We start from the raw sequence: 17,920 nt of genomic DNA, 5'->3' as shown, positions 1-17,920 counted from the left end.
TCACTAAGAAGGGGAAGGATGTGTTTGACTCTCTGCAGGTGCTGTGTTCTGTTGCTGCCCATGTTAAAGGCTCAGTTCCTCCTCTGTTCATTACTGTGCAACAGTTGTTTCTGCTGCTGGAGGGAAAGCAGGTGAAAAACAGCCTGGCAGCTGGTGACTAAATAAAGTCTTCATGTACAGAGTAAGGGTCAACTCAATCAGTCCATGACAAGGAGCCACAGATGAACTGTATCTTTTGGGATTATTTCTTGACGCAGAACAACCAGCGCTCCACCCAGCTCAGTCTTGGTGCTGGAAACATCAATAAGTCCAAACTGGTAAAAAAAAAAAAAAGAAGATTTCCATTTCTTACATTTTTGTGAGGTAGCATCTTTTTCTCTCCGGAGCAGTCTGTGGCAGTTTCCTCATAAATTTTCTAATGCTGATGATAGGTCAGGATTTATTTAGCAAACATGTGGACAAAGTGTACAGAAGGTTCAGTGCTGACTGTTTGTATGGACGGTTCATTAATCTGTGGATCAGGAATCCAGAGTTTAACCAAAAATCTGTCAAGTGCGACTCAACATTTTCATTTATCACAGTGACGTACGTAACGCTGAACCAAAGTGCACGTTCTGTTGAGTTCTGCCAGAAAAATCATACGCCAGAAGCAACACAGACACATATATGTTGTTCTATCTATGGTGAGCAACTAATGCTGAGATTAGCACAACAAGCTGATTGGCGTGCGCGTCAGAAACACTACGGCAAGCGCAGGAGAACACTAGAACTCAAAGACCTGCCTGCAGCTTCCTGGTCGGCTGCAATAGCAACTGAGTTGTTTGTAAATCCTTTCAAACTCGACAACATTGAGGTTCTACTTCGGTCCGCATGTATTTCCTGTTGGGATGTTTGTTAATGCAGCAGCTGACAGGAAGTAAACAGGGACCAAAGCTGTTGCCGTAGCAACAGAATAGCAATGAAACGGTTTCTAGGACAAGGATGATGTGTTGACATTCATCACTGTTGCAGGGCCTGTGAATGGAAACACTTCCAATATAATAACCAGGGCTGCAGTGATGTGATGTGAGGCCACACTTTGTACAGCTGAGTGATATATTGATATATTGATCTTATATCGATATCATGATATGAGACGAGAAGTCATCTTAGGTTCTGGATATCATAATATCATGTCTTATCTTTTCCTGGTTTTAAAGGGTGCGTCACAGTAAAGTGATGCATTTTCCTGACCGTATCAGACTGTTCAGCTGCTCTGGCCTTGAAACATGTTCTGAAAGCACCAGCGCTCAACTTTACAATATCGTTGCTCTCAGATCCTCCCAACAATGTCTTGTAACTGTCCCGTGATGGAGGCCGGTGGGTGAGGGGGGAGATGGTGTCTTTGCTGTAGCTGCTCTAAAGCTCTGAGATAACCGTCTTCTCTCAGTAAATCCTCTCTACTGACACTTTTCAAACAAATCTTTAAATGTCCATATTTTCACTGGCCTTTAGTTGTTTGCAGTGGTTTTAATATTTTAGTATTTTATAATCATTTTAATGTGCATAATTGTTCTTACTGCTTTGATTCTATTTTGTATCTGTGTACATTTTATATTGCTAGAAATTTATGTTTAATTCTTTTATCTTGTACAGCCCTTTGGTCACTGCGGTTGTTTTTAAATGTGCCATATTAATAAACTTGATTTAAGTTCTTCCTCACAAACCAGGAAACGGTTTGTACTCTACAACGCAGGAGGTCACCCACAAAACATACCGGTTATTTATAGATGGTCATCTTAATGTTATCAAAATGTGCAGAACAAAATAAATCCACAGTCACCCCTTGTTGATCTCAAAGGTTATAAGAGCACTGACTGAGGGTTGCCACACACACACACACACACACACACACACACACACACTACTACTACTACTACTTTCAGCTCAATTATACATCAGCTCTGCAACCGTCCATTTGCCTTCCTTTTCAGAGCTGCCGCTCTGAGCCGACATTCAGCACAGCTCAGAAATCCATTTCCTGTGAAGCACCCTTTTAGCTGCAACATTAAATGGCCTTTAAACCTTTAAAGGTTCTGTCGCAATTCTGAAACTGATATATCAAAAAACACAGCAGTGTGCCAAATGCCACGGTTTTTCCTTCACATGAGGAGAACAGACTGAACAGGCGGGTCACTGGCTGCTCACGCTCGCCTCAGAGTGGCGTCCTGCTGCGCGCAGAGTGCAGGAATATTTCACACTTCACATGTCACGCACCTTCGATCATCCAGGCTGCTTAAGAGGCTGAGACTTTGACTTTATTATCCCCGAGGGGAGACTATTTTTCCCAGCACTGAACATTATGGGACGACAGCACACAGTAACAACATGGCTGACATCAGGTCATGGCGACTGTAGATCAGTGACCTGTTACTGGTGTCAGGCTGCAGTGAGAGGCTCTCACACACCAGCCATAAAATTACAAGATCACTTTGTAGCCCATCAGCTTCGTCCTCCCTGAGGTCAGGAACGAGCCGGCGACAGAGACACGAGCAGAGCCTAAAAGTGAAACCCTAAAGTTTAGTTTAAAACAAGTTGCTGTGTGTGAAGCGTCTCCAGCCTCATGTGTCAGTGAGCAGCTGCATCACATCAGATGCTCTATCAGACACCAGCTCCCTCACTGATAAGACACCAGTGAGGAGCAGGATGCAGATGGGGTGGGCGGGGCGGCAGGTTGCTGCTGCCTGATGTGCATCTGGAGCGTCTCTTTGTAGAAGGAAGCACCAAAGGGCCCGACGGAGACGGCAGCCTGACCGCTGTGCCCCGTCTGGCTTTGAAGCCCTCATCAGACACAAAGGGCAGAGGTGCATGTGTGTGTCTACGTGTGTGCTAATAATGAAGCGAGTTAGCAGTTCTGTATTCCTCCTGCGTCATGTTTTGTTTGAGAACTCAGAGAGGAGTGTCATAACACCAGGGCCGAACGTTTTTATACTCTCACCTCTCGCTATCGTTTAAAATAAAGACAGCTGAGGAAGCTGGAGCCAAAGAAGAGACCAGGTGTGTTCTGGAGGGTTCGATCAAGATATTCTAAACGTGACCTTCAGTTAACCAGATGTGGCCAGAAAGAGAAGGGATGAATTCAGCGACAGAAACAGTCTGAGAGGACGGCGTTATAAAACTTCATGTTTCCCAGGAACTGAACTCTGAGGTGGAACAGTGATTCGTCCTCTCTTTTGTTTTTCCCTGCACAAATCTATTCTCAGTCATGTGAATCATTCCTCCGTCTCTCTGTGGCTTAGGTGGGGTTTATATGCTGCGCGACGAGGAGTTTGACAGGCAGCTCAGAGTTACATAAGCACACTGATTCAGATCCAGGATATGATCACACCAGGTCCCGCAGAGCAGGGCTGTGACGGCTGCAACAACTTCACACACATACTTCACATTCTCATCCAAACATCCCAGCACATCAGATTTAACCATCTGTGTGAAGAGTCGATCACAGAGAAGTACTCAGGTCAAACTGAACAGGTGTGAAGTAGAGTTTGATACGACTGTGACTGTGAGCTCTTACAGGGAGCGTAGAACATGACCAGAGCGTGCTTCTTCTTCTTCAGCGCCTCGCGGAAATCCTCCGATCCAAGATGGCTGACGCTGGAGGGCTTGTCCTCCCAGGACTGCTCTGGTGGAGGCGGAGCCTGAGGACTGCAGACACAGAGACAGCAAGCCATTTATTATGTTGACTACAAGGAGGAAGAGCACGCTTTGCATTTACTGTGAGTGGTAAAAGATGTGTGAATCAAACAAGCTGCTCTCAGAAGTGTTCAAACTAACATCCTCCACAGACTCCACCTCAACATCCACACTGACGAACACCTCTGGAATAAAATCTGTGAGAACATCTTCAGCGCGTCAAAAAATACCAAAGTACGGCTGATACAACTCATGTCCCCAGAAGTGTTCAGGGTCCTACAAGGTTCTCATGTCACAAGCATGTCACAGATGTATCTGAGTGCTGAGCCACAGAGTGACAGGTGGTCAGTGTAGGAGGAGTTTAGAGCTGGAGCAATGTGGTCCTGTCTCCTAGTTTTTGTCAGCACCCTGAATACGCTCAAGTTGCCAAACAGCTTGTGTTAAAGTCCTACAGACAGTCCACTGCAGTGATCTGACCTACAGGGAATAAAGGTGTGTGTGAGCCTCTCAAGGTCTCACTCTGACATCATTGCTCTGACTCTAGCAGTGTGTTTTAAATGGTCGTAGGCAGGTGACGTGAGTGATTTAAATCTGAGTCCAGGGTAGCACCAAGGTTTCTTTGTGATAAGAGAGAGATTCAAGGTGAGAGCTGACTCTCTGTCTTTGTGTGCGTGGCCCAAAGACAACGACGCTGGTCTGATCTCTGTTGAGTTTGAAGCCTCCGATCATTAATTTGCTCAATACAGTGACACACAGACGGGACACTGAGCGAGGCTACAGAGTGGTGACTGCAGAGAGACGAGCTGCGTCTGAGCCGAAGCAGGACATCTTTTAATTCATTATTAATATTGGCTAAAAAATGTTAGTTAAAAAAGCGGTGATGACAGCAGTAGCATCATGTGACCACGGTACTGCAGTGATCATCACAGCCTATACCCCAGGGCCAGCTGCACAAAACACCCTCAAGTCTTCTTAAGGTTTCCTTAAAATGTTCACTTAAGTATTCCTGGTTTTCTCCTTGTCCTGGTCTTACACTTAAGGAATCCCTTGGCTGTTGCAAAAAGGACCTTAAAAACCAAAGCAAGGTTAAAAAAACAAAACTTAGATTTGACTGAATTAATTTTCCTTACAGTCGTTTTCTGTATTTGGGATCAGATTTACTTTGTAGTTTGTTCTTTCTATGATTGTTTTCCACCAGGAGTTTCATCTCTTCCTCCTCTGACCTGTCTGGTTTTCTTGTCTTTGTTTCTTCTGACATTTTTTCACTAACTATAAGACAACTTTAAGAGATGTTAACAGGCGTCACAGCGTGAGTGCAAACAAACAAACAAACAATCTCCATGGACACCGTTACGGCTGTGAAATATCTTTAAATTAATTTAAATTTAATTTAACTTTAACTTAACAATTAATGAGTTTTTCCTTAACTAAGGAAACCGTATAAGGGATTCTGTGCAACTGTGTAGGGCCATCAGCTAAGGTGAAATCTGGCTTTAAGTGTCATACTTAAGGAGAAAACTTAAGGTGTTTTGTGCAGCTGGTCCCAGACGTACAACACAGATCTGCCCATTTACATTCAGTCAGCGCTGGACGGTTCACATGATCCAGCCATCACCTCACTCTGCAGAGAATCCAGTCTGCAGCGTCCTTCACACACGTCACTGATGAACCAGAGAATTATACATGACCATTAATGATGTACATGTGCGTAACTCTCTGTGTGTAGGACACCAAGTGCAGGTGGGAACACTTTAAGGGCCATAGTTTTTGGGGGCAGCAGCTTTTTCACCGCTCTAAGAGAGAAACCATAACGTCACAGTCCCGGTGTTTATGTTCCTGTTTCTGAGAAAGTAAAATGGAAGTGTGTGAGAACTAATGAGACTCTATGTCAGCCCTCTATAAAATAATATCTGCTGACCTCTGGTCGCTGACTTTGCCTTCATGGAGTCTGTGACTGCTGCAGCTGCACTGATGTCATCGCAGGTCCATTACGTTTGACAGAGACCCTTTCCAAAGAGTCATCTATTAAAATGTTTAAGCTCAGAGCTACATAACTGCAACGTACATGAGTTTGAGTCTGCGTCTAAACGTGTTAACTTTACACAGGCAGCGTTTAAAGAGCGATCGAGGAGTGTGACTCACTTGTGCAGGAACTCGATGATCTTGTCTTTGCTCCGGAGGTGCGGCAGCGTGTACTTGTCTTCACCTCTCTCAAAATACTTGACAGTTGGGAAGCCGGAGATCTTGAAGCGATCCCCCACAGCCTTGTGCACCGTGGCGTCCACCGCTGCCAGCACACCCGGACTCTGTGGAGGAACAACAATACAAGGCATGTGGGGTGAAAATAAAAACTACAGCCTGATCTGTCCAATTAGACCTGAGAAGGTCACGTCGACTAACCTGTTACATGACACCAATTAACACCAACTAGTCTGGAAACAATCCAAGTTCAGTCTTTGCAAATGAGCACACACACACACACACACACACACACACACACACACACACACACACACTCTGTTGGTGTACAAACTGTAAAAATGCTGCGTTAGTGACACGAGCAGAGAAATAAAAGATGCGCTGGGTCTAAAGGGCTCAGGGTGAAAGAGGCTCCAGTCCATCCATATTAGATAATGTTCAGGCTTTTCCCATTGACCTCTGGTGCTGGGCAGAGAGCCACAAGGAGAAGGTCCAAGCATCGGGCCGGGGGGACGCTCACGGATGAGATAATTGCTACAGTCACCAGGCTGGAGTTTTATAGGCCCTGCCCCTGGCTGGGGAGTGTTAGATTACCACAGAGGACAGAATAGCGGAGAGGGGAGGCGAGGAACACGCCCAACTAATCAGAAACACATCGAGAGACGGGCTGCGGGACAGGCCGACCAGCAGGTTGGCTGCGGTGGCCAAAAGCCTCCGGGCCAAGAGCGGGGATTATTATGATGTGTTAATGAGGCGCTGCAGCACCCGTGTAGCTCTGTATGTTCATCAGAGTGTGAGACGTGAGCAGTGAACACAGCTAACACGCCTGTAAACATGCACGCTGCACGTAAACACAAGCAGAGGTCATCAAACTTACGTCTGCGCCCTTGTTGAGTATCTCGGCAGCTTCATCATACTCTGGCTTCATCTTCTTGCAGTGTCCACACCCTGAGGGATTCAAAGCACACGTTAGAGCCCCACGATGACGGACTGCTGATACTGGAGACTGAAACTGATAACTGATATCTGACAGTCAGCTCTTATTAAAGACTCAGCCCTCAACAAACAGTTCTGCTCATTATCTCCCCAAACTGGTTATTAAATGTTGGGACAAAGAGTCTTACAGATGAGTTCGCTGCCATAAAACAACATAAATCAGTCAATCATCATTTATCTGTCACATGAAATCACACAGGTTAAACTCCAGTGTCATGTGACCCTACCAGCTCATTCTTCACTTCACTGTACTTTAGTCCATTTCTGCCTCGTCTCCCATCGATGGCTGCTGCTGTATAATCGTGTGTCACGTCTGCAGACTGGCTGCAGTGAGCATGTTTATGGTGATCTGTGGTTTCTGGTTGTGGAATGATGTAACTGAAACTGTAGTTTTGGGTAAAGTTGCTTCTGTTGTTGTACAAATTGAATCCCCCACAGACTCAGTGAATTCACTGATGTCATTGGGGTGGCGTCCTGGAACGATGTCCAGACTCTGATTGGCTCCATCTCTCACGTTACTGGAGGCATGCTATGTAGTTTGTTTACACGTCTGTCTTTATTAATTTATGAAAATGTTTTACATTCAAAGAGCACACAAACAAAAGGAGTAAGGAGGTACACAGGGGGGAGGACAAACATGAGGTCATGGGGTATTTAAAAAGTCAAGGCAAATCTTCCTAATTAAAAGTAGGACATATATGGAACATACAATAATCACGTCTGTCTCACTGGCTGAATACACACTCTGTTTTCTCCACCGCATTAACAAAAAGACAGTGGGACAGTTTTCCTGGAGCCAGTATTTTGTGACAGCCTGTTTACTTTGCCTCCAGCAAGATGTTTGGTCGACAGGTTTCACCTTTACTCAGTCCATCAGGGAAGATAAAGAGAGCCAGGCCGTCGATGTCTTCGAAAGAGGGATGTGAACATTGTGCTAAAACAGAAAGTTGTTGAAATGATTGTTGCTACTTCCTTCTAGAGAGTCTGAATAGAGTCTGAATAGGAGGATAAGACCATAAAATATGGACATGATCGACCATGATTTCCCCACACTCCCTCCAGCAGCAGAGCTGGTGCATTTGTTCAGACTTCTGTGGAGTGTGATGAAAAAGCGAATCAGGTTTTCCCAGGTCTGAGAGTTGGTGGAGGTCAACTGTGTGTCCAGACATGCAGCCTCATGTCCTCAGTTATTTCAACGTCCAGCTCTTTTTTGTTTTACGGGTCTTGACCTCAACAAGATGGCCGCATGGTGGCTCCTCCTGAACACGGGCAGTGACTCAAGTTTCAAGTTTATTCACACGTCAACAAAAAGTGCAGCTGCACACGCACAAGCACCAGGGTATACCAAAGTACAACGACATGTGAAAAGGGGCACCCCACAGAAGCTACTTAAAGCTTATTGGGTGAGGACTCCACTGTGCAGCTGCCTCTGAACAGCGTACAGCAGTGATCCAGAGTGTGCAGGGTGAGCAGGAACAGGACAGCACCTCACATTCCCACCGTCACACTGGTCCTTATTCACTGTAAAGCACACGCTTCATTTCCTTCTCTCGCTGGCGTCCACTGTGCGCTGTCAGATCTGCTCATAGAAAAAGAGTCACCTGGTTCGATGGTGCTGTCCAGGACTTTGACATGTTTTATAACAGCTCCTGATATTCAGCTGGAAACTGCTGCGGGCACAAAGCTCGTCTTGTTTGCTGTCCAACATGTGTACAGTGGCCAGCAGGATTCTAGTTCGACTGGTGCCCATCTTCTTCATCTTCTCCTCGATGTTTACTGATGTTTATATGTAGAAACCTCGGCCTGGTTAGTTAGTGGAAGTTGTCAGGAGGACACTCTGAGTTTGAATCCTCACACTGATGAGTGACTAGTTGCCGTTTGACACCAACCTCTGATGCCAGTCTCAAAAAAAGCACCATCAAGAGTTGCAAAATCGATGTAACAGCATAAAGTTAGCTCTACTTTAGCAGAGCTGACGGAGAGGGGACTGGAAACATCATTAAATATCACTGTGCATATTAAACAGAAACTTAATTCAGCGTACATGGGACTAGAAATAAAAATGTTGTTATGGATAAACATTTATAACTTGAATTAATAAAAAAGAGGCTCAGGAACGACTGAAAGCACACACTACAAAACACGTATGTACTGCAGAGCACAGGACATACATGTCTGTGATAATATCAGCTGTTTATCTGCTCTCTACAACAGACACATCAGTCAAGCTAAATGAGACAGAATAAAGGAATCACCTCTCAATGCTGCAGAGCACATGAACAAAAAATAAGTGTATCCTGCTGAGGAGATGACTTCCATAAAGCCAGCGCTGAGGGCTTTAATGGTGCAATCTTTGCACAACATTACGTCCTTGAGCTGTCTGGTTGAATCAGTGTGCTAACAGCTATAAGTCTCTGGTGTTGTGCTGTCTCACCCTGGTGTGTCGGGGGGTTTCCTGCTGGCACGCTGAGGGTGAAACTGTAAATGAGATGACAAGAGTCTCTCATGTTTACCAGGAGAGCTCAGTCATGTCTGATTACTTCCTACATGCTTCACTCTCGGGCACGGGCGTGTGTTTGTGTCTGAGTAGGCATGTTGGGGAGACGAAGAGCTGGGTGTGAGCGAGGGATGATGAGCACGGTAGTGAAAGAAAGAGAGCAACAAGAGGACAGAGAGGGAGGGAAAGACAGAGGGGAAACAAACGGGTGGAGGTGAGGGCAGAGCCGGGGGATGTGGGTGAAATATGGAAGTAGTATAATGAGACTAACAAAGAAAGGGGCTACGAAGACAGAACAAAGAGAGCGAGGACTCAAAGTGCAACAGCTGACGTGGAGTCGAAAGGACAAAAGAGACAAACTGCATTAAAACAACTTTGCTGAACTGAATCATTTGAATCATTTGTAACTACTACTAACTTAACGACGGTGACGAGAAGTTTACCTTTTGTTTGCTTCCAGGACAACAGGAACAGGAATACTGGACAACAGAGCAGCCACACAATCTCCAGCAGACTACTATGCCTCCACAGACGCACCTCTATGTTAGTGCAATTAATGTTAGAATATTTTTCCGTATTGAAACATGTTGTCATTGAAGAAAGAGTTCACATATTCTGAAGTGGGCTTTTAGGTACTTGTCTTTGGTGAGTGTGTTACCCACAGTTAGTGGTGGACAGCACCCAGTTTGGAGACGCAGGCAGGAGCAACGACATGGAAGCTACACAGTGTCCTGCTGTGGACGGAGGCAGCAGCAAAACATGTTGTAAGAACCTCCCCTTTAATATCATGATTGAAAAAATACCCTAAAATATCGTGATCAACATTTAAGGCAAAATTATTTGATAGAAATATTTTTTCTGTATCAGTAAATATCATGACATGAGTAATCTGTATGAACAGACTCTGCGCGTGTACGTAGAATCTGAAGGTGACAGGTCGAGATTTTGGTGTTGGAAATGTTCTGGATTCTGTTTGTCGTCTGAGAAGTATCGACCAATCACGTTTGATCGGCAGGTAAACAGTCCTTGTTGAGAGGTGTAACTGAAATGCAATCTCTGATTCCACTGGCTACAGCAAGGGTCGGCAACCTGCTTAGAGTCACCGCTCTAACCTGAAGAGCACTGGCTCGTCTTAAATCTGCCCAGCTAGGCTAACAGTGATCCTAAATCCAAAGGAGTTAAAGGGATAGTGCACCCAAAAATGTAAATTCAGCCATTATCTACATAAAGACACCGCGCTCATGTGTGTGCAAGACCATGAGACATGGGCACCGCGTTCATGTGTGTTCATGTGCTTTCACTGGCCAGTGCCCAGAGAGGCAGTCAGAGCTACAGGCTACAATGAGGCTAAAAGCAGAGTTCAAATGAGGTTTTTCCAAACAACTTTTTATGTCGGGGCTTCAGGACACTTGGATCACTACGGACGAGCAGTATGGAGATATTTTGTGGTTTCAATGATGTGTTTTTGGACGTTTGAATCTGGGGCGCCGTCAGCCTCCATTAGGTGGAGTTGTGTTGCTACCTCCTCTCCCCTTGGATCTCTGCAAGTGATGTGAGGACTCTAAAACTTCACCTGAGCCTCCCTCGGCATATGGGTGAGTAGATAATGGCTGAATTTTCATGTTGGCTGCACTATCCCTTTAAAGTCTCAGAGCAGAAGAGACAATTTAATCATGTGTGGACAGCTTCATTTGCTTTCACCAACAGCTCTGCAAACTTAAACTTCCAAATAATCATAAATAGCTACTGCAGAGTAAAACACAGTGATGAATGCTCATGTCGTCCGATCATCAGTGATACTGATTGGCTGATTAAGAGTTGATCAGCTGTGTTACCTTCATTATAAAAGTTTGAATGTGTTTTGTGAGGTCGAACCCTGAGCTTCAGTCTGAGGACAAGTTCGCTTTTTGTTGTTGTAAATATTTAACAGCACTCAGAGGCTGATATCTGATTATAGAGATTAGCTGAAATGTCCAGCACAGTCTTGGATCAGATATCAGCTGGCTACACCAGATCAGCCTAAAATACTGACCCTCGCCCACATGTACTTTATTGGTGTCAGACTATAGCCGGTGGCTCTGAGGCTGTGACACGAGGAGATCTAACACATTAATTAAACTATTTTTAATTAAACAATCTGTGTTCCATTATCATGCACAGCGTCAGTGTATAAAACAAAAACTTCCCCCCAAAAAAGTCCTGACCTGATTCCACTGAGAGTCACTGCATGATAACAGGACTCATCTCCCAGCTCTCTGAGGGCTGCAGCTTTCTTAAGTACAAAAATTCAAAGAGAACAAACTTTATTGCATCACGTTACTTCACCATGAGCTAAAAGCTGCACCCCTGTGTCTGTTCATTTCGCAGCAGGACAGTGCTGGTGGTGTGTGTGCTGTGTATCAGTGTGTTATCTGGAGGTGGTGTGTGATGTGTCTGCGTGCACACGTGTTTGCAACTGTTCTTTTCTACAAATCTGTTGGAGCTGCGAGCATCATGAATAAACTTCCTGTTTGGTGCGGTGTGTTGAATATTGCATGAGCAGCGAGCAAACCAGCAAACATTTTTATTTTTGGATCCAAAAGGACTTAACACAATATTTGTCTCACACACAATATACAAGATGTTTGGTCTTAAGATGTAATGAATATGCTGTTTGATCAGGGATGAGCGCCGTGTTCCTTGTGCTCGCAGCGCCGCCGTGCACGGACGCATGAGACAAACTTGGTGCGTTTCTTGGTACATTTCCAGACCTGGTAAATTGCCCTTGTCAAAACAGATCAGGAATTCCTTTCTTCAATATACAATGCAGAGCTGGCACAGGCTATAAATCAAGTGTGATATGCCTGGTGGAGAAAAAAGCTATGTCTCTTTCAACTGAGTCACTGTAGTGTGTGATCATCAGATTGTGTCGACGCTCACCGAGAAACAGAGTGACTAGAAGGACTTTGTCTGACCCTTCAAACTGATGAGTAAGAGAGAAAAGCAAATGTCCGTCCTGTGCTCTGCATCAGCTCCGCATACAGAGCAAGTGATGCATGAGGGCTATGGTCAGTGTGTGTGTGTGTGTGTGTGTGTGTGCTTACAGAAACAGGCTGAAATATTGCTGATTCAGATGGAGGGGAAGAAGAGCTCAGAGTCAAGCGAACAAACAAAGCGGCTGTGCACCACAGCAGCTGTAATAAAAACTGATAGGCGCTGAAAAGGAGGAGGCCAGGTGAGCTTAACAGCTGATGGTAGATGTTGGGGTGTTGTGAGGTCATCGTCTGCAGCAGTAAGCTGAGCCTGTGGCTACTTGCTAAGTGGCCAGTCAGGAGGGACGTTAAATTCAGCACTAATAACTTCCTGATGCACATTCAGGGATCAAACGTCGTCACAAACAGCAGAATTTGCTGGAACAATGTTCTGTGTTCAGTGTTTCTGCTGCACTTTCTTCAAACATCAGCAGAGAGGGGTCCAGAACATAATCAGGCCTGCTCTGGGAAACAGAGCGTTCAGTTGGAGGTTTTTGCCGCCGTAAGGAGCTGCACGCAAACAACCCCCGCTGAGTGCTGTTCAGAGGACGGTGAGAAAGGCCGCGCTGAGAGGTGGACAGAAATGCAAGCTGATGGTGGTGGTTGGGAGGCCATTAATCTCACTCTGACAGCAGGGCCATTAAGAAACTGCATTGAAGCAGCAAGGCTGGGCATCACAGTGTGTGTGTGTGTGTGTGTGTGTGTGTGTGTGTGTGAGTGTGTGAGAGAGAGAGAGAGAGAGAGAGAGACAGGGAAAGATAGGCGGTGTAATTGTGTGCAATAAGTGTTTGTATCATGGTGTGAAATATGTGTTGGATATGTGTCACTGCTGCACAGATATTTATGTGTGTGTGTGTGTGTGTGTGTGTGTGTGTGTGTGCTGATGCAGTTTGTTTTAGCTCACTGCCCTTGATTCGAGTGTGTGGGTGACTGGCTGCTGTCCTCGGGGTGAGTCAAGTGCAGACCAGGCGTCTGTGGAGCAATGACACCACACAGGGAGCTGAGGACCAGCCTGCTTCCTGAACGCTGCACTCAAACATTTCTCTGCACGTTGCGAATAAGGACAATAAAAAAATGGATCCTTAGTTACTGAGTCACTTTTTGTGTCCTAAATAACAAAGACAATTTACGACACCATGGACGCTTTCACACCTGCCCTCTTTGGGTTCATTCAATCAGCCTCAGCGTGGTTAGTTTGTGCAGGTGTGAAAACCAAAACAACCGGTTGTTCTTAATATGCACATTCAGCACATCCAATGCATCAAAACATTGTTTTCTAGTTGGAGCCGCGTTTGCCTCGTTTTCAAACTGTATGCTTTGACTAAAATGAACAATGACAGCAATATAGTCCACGATGAGCAGCGCTAAAATCAACCTGCGTAGTTGTCCCTCCATTGTGACATTAGAAAGTGTCACATTTATCTTGCAAGTGTACTCTTCTTCAACGTTTGCTTTACTTCCTGGATTTTTCCCACATGGAAATTCTGACCAATCAAGAGCTCACACAAGGCATTTGATCTGGTCCTCTTGTAAATGCTGCCGTGAGAACACCAACCAACTCTAGGCAATTATACAACTTTGGGACAACATGAGTCCCTGATTCAGACCAGAGGAGACCACTCTAGGGCTGACAGCAGCCTCACATGATCTCTGCCAGTTTGCTCGATGCACACTACATGAATGATAATATAAAAGTAGCAAAGTGAGAACTTTATATAATTTAATATAAACCTTAAACCTAGTAAAGCCTGAGTGCACTCTGACAGATTTCTGTGGAGATTAAGAGTTTGTTTCCAGAGGTTGTGACCCTTTAGACCAGAGGTGGGCAACCTGCGGCTCTCTGGACTCTCTCCTGTAGCGCCGACATAAAACTATGTGGAAATGAGTAACAGTTATTTTCTAACATCCAGATTTTCATTTGTCATCGTTGTAGGTCTCAAGCAGAGGTCAGCAACCTTTATTATTGAAAGAAACCTTACTGTCCAAAAAAGAAAAAAAAATCTGCCTGGAGCCACAAAACATATTTGAAATCTAAATGAAGCCATCAACATTATGAACAGGTCTAAATGAGTATTCATTAATATGATTTACTACGAGGTGGCTGCTCTGCAGCGCCTGTTTATAATTATTTAGCACTTTAACTTAACAGCATTGGAGGTGAAAGCAAATTAATCTGTCCACATATTATTAATCCTCTATTTTCCTCCGAGACTTTCCCTTTGTTGGATTTGGAATCCATCGCTAGCCAAGCTAAAGAGACTCCAGGTGAATCACTGCTACTGCGTCCCAGACCCAAACGGCCTTTGTTTTTTAAATGTGTAAGAGAAGAAGAAGCCGGTAACAACATGGAGAAATCTACATCCAGAGCCGTGACTTTTTGGACGGACCAAATGTACAGAGCTGTAAAGTTGTCCACCATGGTAGCAGTTAGCTGCTAGCTAACCGTAGCTAACTTGTTTGTCCATTGTTTGGTCTGTGACGTAATAGGTCAACAGGAAAAAGGTCCAATACTAACAAGCTGAAAGGGGGCATATCTCCACCTATCGTAGAGGAGTCGCACATACTTGGCTCAATAAATGGATTCCCCTCCCGTGCTTGTATACTGGGACAAGGACAGTAGGCCAGTTAGATGTCCTCGTCCAGCTGGGACTGGAGCTCCACTTCACTGTGACTGGAGCTCCAGTGTTAATGTGCCTCCACTTAAATGTTTGTTGTTGCCACTGACAGGCTCAGATTACTATTCCAAGTGTCTGACAATGTTATAAAAATGATCCTTACAAAGATCACTCTTTTACATAACACACACCAGCGGTGAATGTAGTGCATCCAAAAATACGCCCGCATTATTTCCAATGTTCAACCCCACACCAGCGGCAGCTAGAAACTTGTCTGCACTCCTGGATGTGCCGCCCCACGGCACCTCACTCCACTGTCCAATTTCCAGCCTCCAACTGAGCCACCCTCTGAACTCAATGTATTTTTCCTCCTCTGGATGAGGAGAGACTTGTTGTTGAGGTCCAGTCATGTTAAAGACAATGGCCAAAAAGATACTTCCTGTTGAGTGACAGCTCTGGAGATCAACTCCTCTGGTGAGAAATCAACTTTAATTAGTGGCTGTTCACACATGATTTGCAGCTGGTGCAGAGGTGGAGGAAGAACAGGTCTGTCATTAGTAATAATAACAGTAGTAATAACTCATCTGTTGACGAGCTGCAGAGCGACGTGTCCAGTGTGTGCACTTGACACGTGCCGCACTGCCACATGACGCACCGGCACCAGCGTGTTTTCGGCTTTACATTCACAAACTGTTTGCTGACAGCAGCCTGTGTCACTAAATGCTGGACCAACTTCAACAACTGTTGACTCCATCAGTCACTTCGACACAAAAACATGAAAAACAGGGTCCAGGTTGAAAAACACCAAACGTACCTTTTAATGCATTTCATGTTCTGCAGCCATCAGAGCTCAGCTACTGTGCACTCAGCTAAAGAATAAACACACCTGATCAACTTCATGACTTAAAGTAGGGATGACACTGGTGACCATCACACCTGAGATGAGACATTTTGGAAAATATTTTACTGAAGGTGAGCAGATCTGTATCAGTTTAATCAAGCTTCATCCCTGTGACTTCAACACAGGCAGCCCAGCTTCTTCAAATGTGAATTTAAACAACTCAAAGTTCAGATTCACATGTACGTAACAAATGCAGTGAGGAACAAACAGCTGGTCTGAGCAGCTCCTCAGTGTCTCCGACTCTGAGCGTCTTGCATCATAGTTGTTTTCACATTCCTCACAGACTGACCTGATAAATGAAATTATGTCACTTGGCTCTGTCTCTCTGGCCGATCATATTCACTGAATTCCAGCGTCAGGACATTTTCTTTTTTTGCCAACTGGCAGAACTGAGTTTAGATATTAGGGGGAAATATTTTGGAGTTTGAGGCGTTGAATAATGAGGCGGTGGATGCAGCAGGTCCCTCTGCAGAGTTAAGCGTGTCTTTTATCACTTCAACAGCTGGAGAGTGCGTTTGCCCTCTGGGTGGAGAGCAGAGCTCCTGGCAACCTGGAAGCTACGAAAACTCTGCTGCACAATGTGTGATGAAACTTTGAAAACAACGACTCATCATTATGGTGAAAGCTCTTATTTATTCATGTCTTTATACAGACAGAGACGAGCACCGAGAGGAGGGGGGGGCTGGGCAGGTAGAGAGGATGAGGAGGTGAGCTGAAGGTGGAGGTGATGGAGTCAGAGGAAGAGTCAGTTGTAGAGGAGAAAAATAAAGGTCCTAAAATAGGCTGCAACACGTTTAGATGGTGTGGTGCAGCTGTTGCTCTGAATGTGTTTCTAAATAGGGTGAATATATTTGCATGTTTTACAGCAAAGGGTCGCATTTATCAACACGCTAAATCTCCTCTGGACAGCTCCCTCACACGCAGGACGGCTGGACCAAAGCAAAGCAATCTGGAAGTGGAAAAGAACAACCTAACCCACTCACAAAGTCTGGCATGTTTACAAAGTTGTGCGTAACAACAGCAGGATGGTGCGTGAATAAAAATGACAAGCGGGCTTATGTGAACCATATGGCAACGCTGAAGTGTTCTGCTGCGAGGATGAGCCTTGTGTGTGATCGTGTGGGACACAAAGCTAACGTTGCTACAGCCAGCTGAGTTTGTTTTTCATTTCAAGTCTCTGCCTGTTAATGCCGAGCATGACAGTGACACAGTGATGTTATTTGTGTGACTAAATAAGAGTTCTGCCCGAGAGGATGTGCACGACAATGTTTTACACAGCAGGAAGGAATGTGAGGCTCCTCTGACACGCTGCTGCACATGTTTTACAATTGAAACTACTTTCTCTCTGCTGAAGATTCTCCATATGCTGATGGAGGAAAGAAGGTTGTTAAAGGACAAAGCTGCTTCTACTCTTTGGTTTAACTGTCAATACGTGTCCATGAGAAGACCAAAACTATAATCTCTCTAATACCTTTCATCTGTGCCAAAGATCTCACACACCACACTGCTGCTGTTCTGGGTGACATCTTTCTTCATCATGATGAACACATGCACTGCAGTTTATTCCAACATACACTCACTGACCAGATTCAACAAGGTGCTGAAACATCCTGCTGGAAGTAGCCATCAGAAGATGGGTACACTGTGGTCATAAAGGGATGGACACGCTCAGCAACAATACTCAGGTAGGCTGTGGTGTTTAAACCATGCTCAGTTGGTACTAAGAAAATCTCCCCCACACCATTACACCACCAGCAGCAGCAGCAGCAGCAGCCTGAAGCGTTGATACAAGGCAGGATGGATCCATGCTTCCATCTGAATGTGGTTTTTCCAATCTTCTATTGTCCAGTTTTGGTGAGAAAACCCGTGTGAATTGTAGCCTCAGTTTCCTGTTGTTAGCTGACAGGAGTGGCACCTGGTGTGGTCTTCTGCTGCTGTAGCCCATCTGCTTCAAGGTTGGACAAGGTGTTGTTGCTTCAGAGATGCTCTTCTGCACACCTTGGTTGGAACCAGTGGTTGTCACCAGTTC

At 45.1% G+C, this 17,920-nt stretch overlaps 1 protein-coding gene across 1 annotated transcript in view; it reads right to left on the bottom strand.

Moving 5' to 3' along the window:
* Nucleotides 1-17,920, bottom strand: part of pdia5 (protein disulfide isomerase family A, member 5) — a 95,565-nt gene that overhangs the window by 16,643 nt on the left and 61,002 nt on the right. Inside the window, exons 12-14 of the mRNA XM_049594064.1 lie at nt 6,749-6,819; nt 5,815-5,978; nt 3,554-3,684 (exon numbers count right to left, since the gene is read on the bottom strand). Of these exons, the coding sequence (XP_049450021.1) occupies nt 3,554-3,684; nt 5,815-5,978; nt 6,749-6,819 (366 nt within the window). The remainder of the gene's footprint in view (nt 1-3,553; nt 3,685-5,814; nt 5,979-6,748; nt 6,820-17,920) is intronic.

Source organism: Epinephelus fuscoguttatus, linkage group LG13, assembly GCF_011397635.1.
Source record: "Epinephelus fuscoguttatus linkage group LG13, E.fuscoguttatus.final_Chr_v1".
NCBI classification, from domain to species: domain Eukaryota; kingdom Metazoa; phylum Chordata; class Actinopteri; order Perciformes; family Serranidae; genus Epinephelus; species Epinephelus fuscoguttatus.
This window is presented reverse-complemented; position numbering and strand designations above follow the sequence as displayed.